Source organism: Rhyacophila brunnea, unplaced genomic scaffold (assembly GCF_057557595.1).
Source record: "Rhyacophila brunnea isolate RB1 unplaced genomic scaffold, BYU_Rbru_1.0 scaffold_3, whole genome shotgun sequence".
Taxonomy (NCBI): domain Eukaryota; kingdom Metazoa; phylum Arthropoda; class Insecta; order Trichoptera; family Rhyacophilidae; genus Rhyacophila; species Rhyacophila brunnea.
In genome coordinates this window covers 39,594,418-39,607,283 of record NW_028232965.1, presented here as the reverse complement: position 1 = coordinate 39,607,283, position 12,866 = coordinate 39,594,418, and the positions used below count along the sequence as shown (strand labels likewise).

The 12,866-nt window shown below is 36.8% G+C and overlaps 1 protein-coding gene across 1 annotated transcript; it reads right to left on the bottom strand.

Moving 5' to 3' along the window:
- Nucleotides 1-779: 779 nt before the first annotated feature.
- Nucleotides 780-4,641, bottom strand: LOC147068356 (ATP-dependent DNA helicase PIF1-like). The gene is made up of 2 exons (XM_085952971.1): nt 3,713-4,641; nt 780-885 (listed from the first exon to the last, which is right to left on the bottom strand). Exons 1-2 carry the CDS (start codon nt 4,639-4,641, stop codon nt 780-782), a joined length of 1,035 nt encoding a protein of 344 aa, XP_085809097.1.
- Between the last annotated feature and the right edge of the window lie 8,225 nt (nt 4,642-12,866).

Below are 12,866 nucleotides of genomic sequence, written 5' to 3'. Positions count from 1 at the left end.
ACAAGTAAATATGAAAAAAGCGCAATAAAAGAGCGCTTTTGTTACTGTTCTTATAATATGTGTAGTCGAACGGGTGGATAAACCAATTTTATTTTATGCACATGTTTTATGTTTATGTTAACAACCGACCCATGATAATACACACAGAGATAAGCCTTTTTTACCTTTTAAAAAACTTATAACGATATTTAGAATAATTTTAATGATGGGAGTTAATATTATATCGGGAATTTTCTTCTTTTTTTATTGGCAATTGGAGATTGACAAATCTTTATCGGAAATGTTAATTAGTATATCAGGAGTTTTATCTGCAATGCCAAATAACAAATCTAAAATTAATTATAATAATAAAATGATAAGTCTAATAGGTAATTAACAAATATTTAAACACAAAAGCTCCTATACAAAATTGTACAAAATTCAAGTATCTTTTGGCTCAACAGAAAATTTGTGATCTTTTTTATTTTCCTTTTTTTTAAACGTAAATACAACCACATAAATGACTCTTTTTCCCAATATTTTACGTTACATCTTTTCGGCTAATACACACAAATATATCAGTTGATCATATCATTTATATAAATTATTCTTTGATTATTAATATAATAACAGATAGCTTTGAATAAAATAATCTAATAACAATAAGTTTTATAGTATGTTACGTGTGATGCGCACCTGCGAAAGTTTAGTCGCCTTTCTATTGAAATTGTTTGTTATTGTGACACACAAAATATGTAAAATATGCTCCAATGCTTTGTAAAGGGAAGAGCCCCAATCGATTATTTATCGTTTGATCCAATGGCGTACTGGCGGAGGGGGAAGCAGTCAGACGCAGAGGGGGGAGCGTTCCGGAAGGCAGTGTCACCAGAGCGGATTTCCCATTTCCTAGCAAAATTCCCAGGATATTAGTATCAATATAAAAGTTCTCATACTTTGCGTCATAAAGATAAGCCTGTATAGCTGGCTTAAAAGATTAACATCTATCGGCTTTCGGGAAATCCCCGAAAGGTTAGATTTTAATTGGGAATTGAACTGGTCGGGGATTTCATATAAATATGTTTTTTTGTTTTTTTTAATATGGGAGGGCTGCTGAATTTATTTTACAACTGAGTTGAAAAGCTTAAATATTCGCGCGTTATTTTTTATCATTGTATAAGAATTTCATCACATTGATGTATATTATAAACATATTGTATTTAAAAACTACGCATTAAAATTAAGTTCATTTATTTATATTCAACAAATAATATATTTTTATAATTATTTCTCTACTAATAACAGTAACTTTTAGAGACTTTTAGTGAGAATTCTATCAAAAAAATATATAAACATTGCTTGCTATATTATTGTATATTATTTGGGCCAATAAGGGTTGTGTAACTAATTCATTCTTGAAACAAATTATATATTTTACACTATAAATACGTTTTTTCTTACTTCCCAATTGCACAATAAATACATAATAGTATCAATATATTGTATTGTATATTATTGGACATACTCCATATCCACAGCATTTATGAACAGCATGCAAATGAGTAGTAGATATAAATAGATCTTTATAAATACAAAAGAAAAAAAAAACAACAAGTTTTAATTTATTTAAATGTGAAGTCAGGTTGATTTCCAATCTTCCATTTTACAATATGTCGTTATTTCAATTTATGAAAATCTATATTTTTTTATCGTTACCGTATATATAAAGATCTTGAACATTATTAAATTCACTCATTTGAACCCCCCAAGACTTTCCATCCCTCACATTCCTTTACTTATGTCAGGTAATAATGAAGGCTTCACGCAATAAACTCTTTGATTTTATCAACTATTCAGCCTGCCAACATTTCCATCTACTTTATCATCCCTAAAAGCCATAAAAAATCACCATCATAACCAGACGACTAATATGTTCTAGAAAATTAAGCATTATTTAATACACGTTGTCGGCATTAGTTTATTTAATTTAATCAGTCTCTGTATAACTGATTGATTTATTCAATGCGCTTTATATTTAAAGAATTTTAAGGATTTGCTGCCAATAATATATTACAAATAAGGAAGACTAATGTTGTTATGATAGTAGTCAATGTACTTATCCTCGCAGGCATATTATTATAGTAATACGCATAGCTAATGTTGCATTTATTTAATTATGATGCAACACATAGCATCATCATCATCATCAGCCGGGGTCAATCCACTGCTGGATGAAGGCCTCCCCAAGCTTCTTCCAACTCTCTCGGTCTTGTGTCGTTCGCTGCCACGTATTTCCGCCGAACTTTACCAGTTCGTCAATCCAGCGGTTTTTAGGGCGACCCTGTGGCCGTTTCGTGCCCCTTGGGTACCACTGGATGACGGCATTTGTCCAGTTTTTGGCGAGCAATGTGCCCTGCACATCTCCATTTCAGCTGTTTGGCAACGTTTATTACATCGCGTACCCCTGTCTGCTTCCTAACCCATTCGTTTCTCTTACGGTCCTTTCGCGTGATGCCCAACATACACCTCTCCATGCCTCGCTGTGCGACTCTTAGCCTTTGGACATCTCTCGTATTGAGGGTCCACGTCTCGCAGCCATACGTGAGCATGGGTAGCACACATTGGTCGAACACCCTACGCTTAAGACACAATGGTAGGTCACTCTTGAAGATACTATTCAGACGTCCGAAAGCACTCCATCCCAGCTTTGTTCTTCGAGCAATTTCATCGTGCATGCTTCCGTCTATGGACACCTGCTGTCCGAGATAAACGTAGCTGCTGACTTGCTCGAGTTGGGTGCCATTAATACAGATAATCGCAGGGTCCGAAAAACACATATAATAATGCTTAAATGATACAAAAAAATATCATTATTAAAGTAAAAGCATAAAATTTTAATACGCAACCCTGCATTTTGGGTGTTTCATTGTTTTGTAATTATGTCGCTACTACTTATCTCGCCATTCCATACATTTAAATTTATATCAGCATGCTAAATTAAATTAATTTAATGAACATTTTCTTTTCAAACAATAGATAAATACAACATATTGTAACAAGCGTTGTGCAGCTGTGTTTTCTTAAACATACAAATTAATTAGTGATCATTAGTTATAATTTTCTCCCATAATAATGCAGTTTATCAGTATATACCACAATGGAAAATTGCCTTCTACTAATGATGGTTGGTAGTAATCAAATTCTCGTAAAACATGTTGATTATAGTAGTATTTTTTTACTGTGGTGGTTTTATGTTGTTTTTCACGACATAATTCACTGTCATGTCTTTATAGCATACCCGTATAAAAATATCGAATACTGTACGAAAATGTAGATATAAACAGCTTTTATCTACATACAATACTACTAATTATGTATTACTAGCTGACCCGGCAAACGTTGTTCTGCCATTCAAATTATTTCTAGTAAATATGTTGGTTGTTAAATAAAAAATAACGAATGTATTTTAAGTGTGTGGGGATGAGATCTATGACAGAAAGAGGAATGGAGCACTGTAGACGATGACCGCCGATAACATATTCATTGTTTGATCTCTTAAAAGTCAAATGTAAAGTGAAAAAAATTATAAATTTTTTATCCTAAAGTAGGAAAATGAAATAAAGAAAATCAATATTAATTTTGAAGAGCAATTGAGTGTACAATATTTTTTGTCAGTCCGTTTTTAGCCAACACGAATAAGTTCGATGGTTTGCCCACGCGAGAACATGCCACGTACAATTGTCCATGTGAAAAACATGGTGTGCCCAGATCTAAGCCGCAAACAGACATCGTTTGGCCTTGCGACTTATTGATTGTCATTGTGAATGCCAATCTAATAGGAAATTGAACGCGTTTGAATTCAATTGGCACGTCTGTAAGAATCATTGGAATTCGTGGCAGCAAAACATTTTCGGCTCGGAATTTGCCATTCAAAATGGTGGCTTCGATAATGTTTTTCATCAATTTTTTAATAACCAATCGCGTGCCATTGCACAGCCGTGGTGGGTTCAAATTCCGAAGTAAAATAACCGGAGATCCAACTTTCAGTCGTAGAAGGTGTGTTGACATGCCTGGTAAATCCAGTGAGTTCAAAAACTCTGTTGGATAATTTACAGCTTCGTTGACATCGCAAACTGTATCGATCGATTTGTATGATACCAAATCGCCTGGCAACGACTGCTGTATCTTGAAGTTTAAATCGTCAACGTCCACATTTTTCGCTGCCAAAATGGCTCTTTTTGCTAGCCACGCATGATTTATGTATTGTGTGCGTACATCGGGAGATATGCGGTCAATGAGAGCATTTTCCGAATCAACGATTCTGCAGAAATTAGTGGGAAATTTTATGCATCCAGTATTTTCAAAAACAGCAACTTTTCCATCGCCGATATCTAACAATTGGTTCGAGAATGTGTCAGCAGATGAATCTTGTAACATTTGCACGCGCATGTTTAATTTTAGCTGGACTTTTTCAACATTACGCCACAGTGGCGATGATTTCAAGCAAGCGTTGATCTCATCAGCGTACGTTGAACGTGGAATGATGGGAAGTGTTTGTCTGAAATCACCTGAAAGGAGTAACAGAGTGCCGCCGAATAGTTTGTTGTTGTTTTTTATATCTTTGAGTGTTCTGTTCAACGCCTCAAGAGAATGTTTTTGTGCCATAGTGCATTTATCCCAGATGATAATTTTGCATTGTTTCAGCACTGTGGCCATGGACGATTGTTTTTTATGTTGCACATTGCGTCTGGGTTATTATGAATATTCAGTGGCAGCTTAAATGCTGAATGAGCTGTTCTGCCTCCATCCAATAAAGTTGCTGCAATGCCAGATGATGCAACAGCCAATGCAATGCCATTATTTGATCGTATTTTGGCGAGAATTAGCGAAATGAGAAATGTTTTGACAGTTCCACCTGGTGCATCCAAAAAAAAAGAATCCACCTTGTCCCGCCAAAACTGCCAGCATAACGCGGTCGTAAATGATTTTTTGTTCATGAGTCAGTAGTGGGACATTGCGAGTAACAATCGCTGCCATTTCTGCAGTATCGTACTGCAGTTCACGATTCATTTCGGTGTCCATTAAATCAGAAGTACTTTGATTTGGCGAACTCATACCGAAATGACTGAGTGGTAAATTGGCAATGACAACGCAAAGATCCTCGATAGTAATCAATGCTTCATTGTACATAGCGTCACTGAATGTAATCGTTAGATCGTTGCACCGTGTACGAATTCGATGCAATATATCGTCAGTCATTGAATCTTTGTGCTTATCCCACAACGTGTCTGCTCGTCCCGGGAAACATGTAGTCAACACTATAGCGAATAGTAGACGAATTTGTGTTGCTGTACAGCCCAATGCTGCTTCAGCAAGCATATCGTCCCAGTAATTGTCGTCTTTGAGCAAGCCGAGTGCAAGGCATGCATCTTTATATGTTGGATACTGTTGCCCATTCACTTTGCGTATATCTTGAAATGATAATGAGCCGGTGACATTAACCAACAACAGTCGCAGATAGAAACACTCAATCTGCCTTGGATTGACTGTATATACTCGGCCCAAAGTGTTTGATTTGAATAGGCCGGGGCACGCAACAATTGGTGTGCCTTGCTTGCGGGGCATCCATTATTTTGTTTGATTCCATGTAGCGAGGTACTTCGGAATAGAGTAATGTTCGTGCAAAGGCACCGAAAGTATCCGCACGATTACAGAATTCGAAAAATTCGGTGAGTGTAGTTTTTGGTGGATTTATGGCACGCTCAATTGCTGTCTCGTTGGTGAAAAATACGCGCTGGCCGTTTTCAAGATGGACGGCTAAATGTATAACTGCTGGGACCCAAATTTCATGAATTGGGAAACCAAAGATACGCCAGACAGCTTCATTGGAGCTGATGTACCGGCCAATTTGGTAGCGCATTATTTCGTCGTTGTCATTCAATCGAGGAGCATTCACATCGGTATTTTGAATTTGAAATACAGCCATATCGCTGCCTTTATTCACATACTTGCAAATGTATTTGATGCTCTTCACCGAACTGCAGAACTCAACATTAATATGAGCATTGAATGTTTTGCTCAGCAGAGGCGAATATGGTACCACCCAACGATTGTCAATGTCAATGTCTGCGTTGTTGATATTTAGCGTAAATGATTTTCCGTCATTATCAGTATTTCTTCGACGACATATTGGATATCCGTTGACATTTGTGATCGTGTCGTTGGTGAAATGTTTAGGAAAACGCTTTGTACATTTTCCATCTGCCATGCAAGGCGATAAACGATTCAGATCACCGCATGGGCCATGAATCATGTTTGTGGTAACAATATCGAACAGTAGTTGATCAGTAGACGGATCTATAATTTCCGCGGAAATTACACTATCGATTTCTTCAGGGCGTATTTTGTCGACTAACTAAATCAAAATGTGTGCATGAGGTAATCCTCGCTTTTGCCATTCTACCGAATACATCCAGCAACGTGTGGGACCAAATACGTGTAATTTTGTAATGAAGCTCATTAAAGACTTCAATTTTTGTTTGAACACACGTGCTGTAATATCATGACGATGTATTGCATTTTGGCCTGGCAATAGCAAAGATGTAATCTCCTGCCACTTTGGATTACACGTAAACGTTATAAATAAACATGGTCGTCCGTACTCGCGCACAAAATTCATAGCATCTTGTATGTATTCTTGGATATGACGTGGACTGCCTACGTAGGATGATGGTAGAATGATAGAGTTACCAATTTCGGTGGTGTCGGCGTCACTCATGATAGCGTCTCGCAAGTGAATGTATTCTTCCGCACGCAACTTCTGTTGATTGTGTCGTAGGAATTGCAGTCGTTCGCTCTCTACCTTCGCGTACATGTCGACCATGAATTGTTGGCACAGCTCACGACATCGCAGAATGACGTTGTCCTGACCACGTCGAATCATCATACGATACGCATAAAAATCCATCGAGCTCACTTTCTTATTTGTTTCGGCTCCTGCAATAACATATTCAAAAATATTAATTCATTCATAAATATTGATTCAAAATGAATAATGATGTTTATAATGAATGAATTACCTGTGGCGGGATCTCGTTGTTTAATGTTTATGCAATATCCGTCTTGTCCCTTCCAGAAAATTAGCGGACATTGGAGAGCGTCGTATGAACGGTGTGTGTCAGCGATGAACTCCAGATTATTGTTTCTTCTTCGAATCACGATTTCTCGCGGCGATGTGCGGTCGCCAACCATGAATCCAGCAACGTCGTCAACAACAGGCGCATTGAATCGACGCACGTGATCTCCAGCTGGTGTTTTATCAGGATTGATGACAATAGCGTGGTTGTCACTTTGCAATTCGTGCATATATGATTTGAAGAATTTCAATAATTCGTTGTGCTCATTCAATAGGGTGTCCAGTTCGCCGACGATGCGCATAGCATTAGGCGAATTGAGGTTATTGTAGCCGCAACGTGCATCCACGTAATTGATGTCCTCACCGCCCATGAAGTAAATTTGTAAAAATTTATGTGGTTCGTTTGGCATTGGCAGCAATGAGCCTACTTTGTGGTACACTTGGCCTTTGATTTTGAACGTTTAATGGAATTTTTGACCATTTGCCGCAGTATTGTGAACTATTTCTGTAGCTCCGAACGAAGTCATTTGGAAGCATGAATTGAATGTGCGAATGGATTTCAGGAACAGATTTGAATCTGGATCCGTGCCGATGAGCAAGCCGTTCAATGGTTCTGGTGGTGTCTCAATTTCTGGTAGTTGCACTTTTCCTGATGCGTAACACATCCCGGCTGACTCATGTTTGAATTTTAGCGCATGACAATGGGGACATTCTTTGTCCATAGCACCAATCAGCACTTTCGGATGAGCGGAAAATTCAATATCTGGCTCGTATTCGAATGCAAGACGAAGGAACGAAGCGGATAATGCTCGATGTACTTGTTGGCGTTGTCGGTCATTTGATCTGCGTGTGTTAACTGCAAACCGGCGCGCTTGTCTCCGTTCCAATTGTTGTTGTTGATTTCGTTCAGCCCGTGCCTCTTGTGATTGAGATTCACGCAATCGCGACATGCTCACACGCACATTTTTGTTATCTTGTTGGATTTGTTCGTCTGTGATTTCTGCTCTAATGTTTCGCATGTTTGTTGCTTTATTCGTTTGACGGCTCAAATAGGCTCCTTTGCGTCTTGCTGGCATTGTACACTGTGATACAACACACACACACAAATAGATAAATTAAAATAAATCGTACAACATTTTGCACACACTGCCTTGTGATATGCCGAATGAAATGTCAAAACGCGACGCTTCTCGTGAATTCTTCTCGGACGTAGCGCCATCTGTCATTCAACAACATAAATAATTTCGTTCTGTTTGAAATACGAACGACGGTTCATTTGTTCATACAAAATTTTTCCAATTTTTCTTCCTTTATACGATAATTTTCGAACCTTTTTTCTTCATAAATTATAGAATAAGTATAAAAGGATTTCATAAACTACATAGATGCTTTAAAACTTACTCGTTATTCTTACTGGATAATATAATACAATTCCGTAGCTTATCTTGAATATAATTCAAGAACCCAATGACACTTTGCCAAAATCATTTGAGATAACGCAGTTGTAAAGAAGCATTCCGAATCACCCCTTTAATGCGACGCAAAATGTGATCAAACCTCCTTCCTCAAGTCCCTGGTTGCCTTGATCTTCTTTTGTAGTTGGAAGGTACTTCTTGTAGTCTATTTTCGTTGCGATTCTTTGAACAGTTCATCGTCGGAAATTACTATGAAAATGACTGGCTTTATAAAAATTCTGTATAATGTCTACAGACATACCACAAAAAATTGGATCACTTCATAATTTTATATAAGCTAGAAAATTAAAATAATAATTTCAAGATAGTCACTAAAATATTTTTGAAGCATACTTTTATACATAATTTTAAAAAAATAAATTTTCTTCATTCTTATCCACAAGCATGCTTCACTGGCTCATTTTTTCAACTTCTTAATTGATCTCACACGGTATCAACTTGATTGACACACAGTACCAACAAAAAACTATGTTTTTTTACGAGAAGTTAATGTTAGATACTTTATACTATTAGATCCATACTCTGGATACGCACATTGAAAAAAACATCTGATTTTTATGCGTCTCGCTACCCGCTCAACCATCGTGTGCGTACAAACTATGTAAAACTCCATCGAATCTAAGGGGTACATTGGTACGACTGCGGTACAACACTCAAATTCGTGATCGGATACGGTAGCTCTCAGTGATTGAAGTAGTCACGAAGAGACGCTTCACGTAGATGGGACATGTATTCCGGATGCCGTGAGAGAGTGGCACAACATCAAGGGTTCTATCGCTGTGGCCGACCATCTCTTACCCTACAACGATGCTACATAAGCAATCTACGCGCTGCTGGTCTGGCATGGCGCGAGGCGCCTGATGTGGCAATAGATTATAAACATATTTTTTATAACTAAATAAATTGTTACCTAACGTGACGGCATATTCGACTTTTAATTTGTCATGCCAATTAATAATTATTATAATATTTACAAAGTGCATTTATATTAAACAAAATAATAACTCTTACATACCTACATCGATATTAATATTTCAATGTTACTTAGCGGTTTTTTTTCAATTAATTAAATATTAGAAAATATTAGTTACTCAATGCCAATACAAGAACATTTTGAAAAACGAGTAATTAATATTTATGGTATAGCCCGAAGTGTGAACGTGCATACAGCCTTCGGGAAAATAAGATGATCGAAGCGGTCGGCGCCCGACGAGAAGCGTCGATATCTCGAGCGTCGCCACTCTATTACCAGTCTCACTCACCCTGTTCTCCCCTTGCAACCGCCCGTCCGGTAGTATTGTAAGTTTTGAAAGGTTTTATGAAATATGACCGTTCCAATTCTACTGGGAAGCTTGGGTCCACCTTAGAGGAATTTGGAAACAGTGTTTCTTAATAGTTTATTTGCAACATTCATTTTTAAGCTCTTTAGCCATTTCTTTTGTTTGAGGTTTATTTTCACGCTTGAGCTTCAATTTATTAGGTAAGCATTGTATTCTTATATTTCTTCAAGTATAATTTTAAAGATACTGTCAAGTTCTAAAAAACAGCAGTTTATAAACCGATTTTCCCATGTCCGATAACAAACATTGATTACTTTTTTCTTTACTGTTTTTTTTTTTAATTTGATCAATACTTCAAATTTCCATTTTCTAGATGTTGTCATAATATTTTAATCTGACATATTTTTCATGATAATAATATATAGCATACTAAATAATATTGAAATCAATTATTGAATTTTTTATTATTATAACTATATTATTCCATAATATTAATTATAGAAATTTCGTAAAAATAGTGGGAACGCCGATATACTGTTTTGTAATATTGTAGTAATAAAACTTCCATTAAAATTCAGTGGTCAATATAAAATTCCAAAAGTTACAGTTACTGTTTTACACTTATGGTACAATAAATCTTATTTCACTGTTTCTCTTTGCAACGTTCTTCTGATCATGCTAAAAGTTTAGAAAAGTTTTATGAATTATGAACGTTTCAATTCCACTGAATAGGGGAACATGTGTATTTCTTTATGGAAATTAGGAAGCAGTATTTCATTACCCACTCTATCTATTTACATGTTGGCTTTATGTAAATAATACAATTCAAACACTCAACTGCACTGGAATAAATAAACTGAATGGTATGCTGAATAAATATTGCAAGTACTAAAAAACAAAATCAATTCTATATACGTATCAAAAACACGAATAATGTCAAATATTACGAATGGAAAGAGTAAATTACAAGTATCTAATATGACATTCATCACAGCGTAAAATCTTTCTTCACTATTTACAAAATAAGATAACACTTTCGAGATAATCTCTATATATATAAAAATCTCGTGTCACGATGTTTGTGGTCGAACTCCTCCGAAATAGCTCGACCGATTTTTATGAATTTTTTTATGTATATTTTTTAGGTATGAGAATAGGTCAACAAGTATATTTCATACCGCTAGGTGATTAGGGTATCTCTATCCAGAAAAATTTTCTTTTATTTTTTTGACAATTTTTTTGTTTTTTTTCATTATTTGGCATAAAAAATACCTATAACCTCAAATTTTCACTTTCCTACCCCCATCCTCCCATTTTTTAATCGCGATTTTATTATTTTTGTTTGAACAAATTTAACCGTCGTTCGTATTTCAAACAGAACGAAATTATTTATGTTGTTAAATGACAGATGGCACTACGTCCGAGAAGAATTCAAGAGAAGCGTCGCGTCATTTTGACATTTCATTCGGAAAATCACAACGCAGTGCGTGCAAAATTTTGTATGATTTATTTTAATTTATCTATTTTTATGTGCGTGTATTACAGTGCACAATGCCAGCAAGACGCAAGGGGGGCCATTTGGGCCGTCGAACGAATAAAGCAACAAACATGCAAAATAGTAGAGTAGAAAGAACAGACGAACAAATCTAACAAGATAACAAAAACGTGCGTGTAAGCATGTCGCAATTGCGTGCATCTCAATCACAAGAGGCACGAGCTGAACAAAATCAACAACGATAATTGGAACGGAGCCAAGCGCGCCGGTTCGTAGTTAACACACGCAGAGCAAATGACCGACAACGCCAACAAGTACATCGAACATTTACATCCGCTTCGTTCCTTCGTCTCGCATTCGAGTACGAACCAGATATTAAATATTCCGCTCATCCGAAAGTGCTGATTGGTGCTATGGACAAAGAATGTCCCCATTGTCATGCGCTCAAATTCAAACATGAGTCAGCCGGGATATGTTGCGCATCAGGAAAAGTGCAACTACCAGAAATTGAGATACCACCAGAACCATTGAACAGCTTGCTCATTGGCACGGTTCCAGATTCAAACATGTTCCTGAAGTCCATTCGCACATTCAATTCATGCTTCCAAATGACTTCGTCCGGAGCAATAGAAATAGTTCACAATACTGCGGCAAATGGTCAACAATTCCATTCTACGTTCAAAATCAAAGGTCAAGTATACCACAAAGTAGATTGCTGCTAATGCCAAACGAACCATATACATTTTTACAAATCTACTTCATGGGCGCGGCGGTGAGGACATCAATCATGTGGATGCACGTTGCGGCTACAATAGCCTCAATTCGCCTAATGCCAGGCGCATCGTCGGTAAACTAGACGCCCTATTGAATAAGCACAATGAATTATTGAAATTCTTCAAAGCACACATGCACGAATTGCAAAGTGACAATCACGCTATTGTCATCAATCCTGATAAAACACCAGCTGGAGAGCACGTACGTCGATTCAATGCGACTGTTGTTGACGACATTGCTGGAATCATGGTTGGCGACCGCACATCGACGCGAGAAATCGTGATTCGAAGAAGAAACAATAATCTGGAGTTCATCGCTGACACACACCGTTCATACGACGCTCTCCAATATCCGCTAATTTTCTGGAAGGGACAAGACGGATATTGCATAAACATTAAACAACGAGATCCTGTCACAGGTAATTCATTCATTATGAACATCATTACTCATTTTGAATTGAGAAAATGAATGGTTGATGTTTTTTTGTTTTTATCGGCGGTCATCGTCTACAGTGCTCTATTCCTCTTTCTGTCATAGATCCCATCCCCACACACTTACGATACATTCGTTACTTTTTATTTAACAACCAAAATATTCACTATAAATAATTTATATGGCAGAACAACGTTTGCCTGGTCAGCTAGTAATATATAATAATATTATGGTTTCATAGATTTTTTATGGTATACACCATGACGTTAGTTATTATTTTGATACGGCATCGAATATTA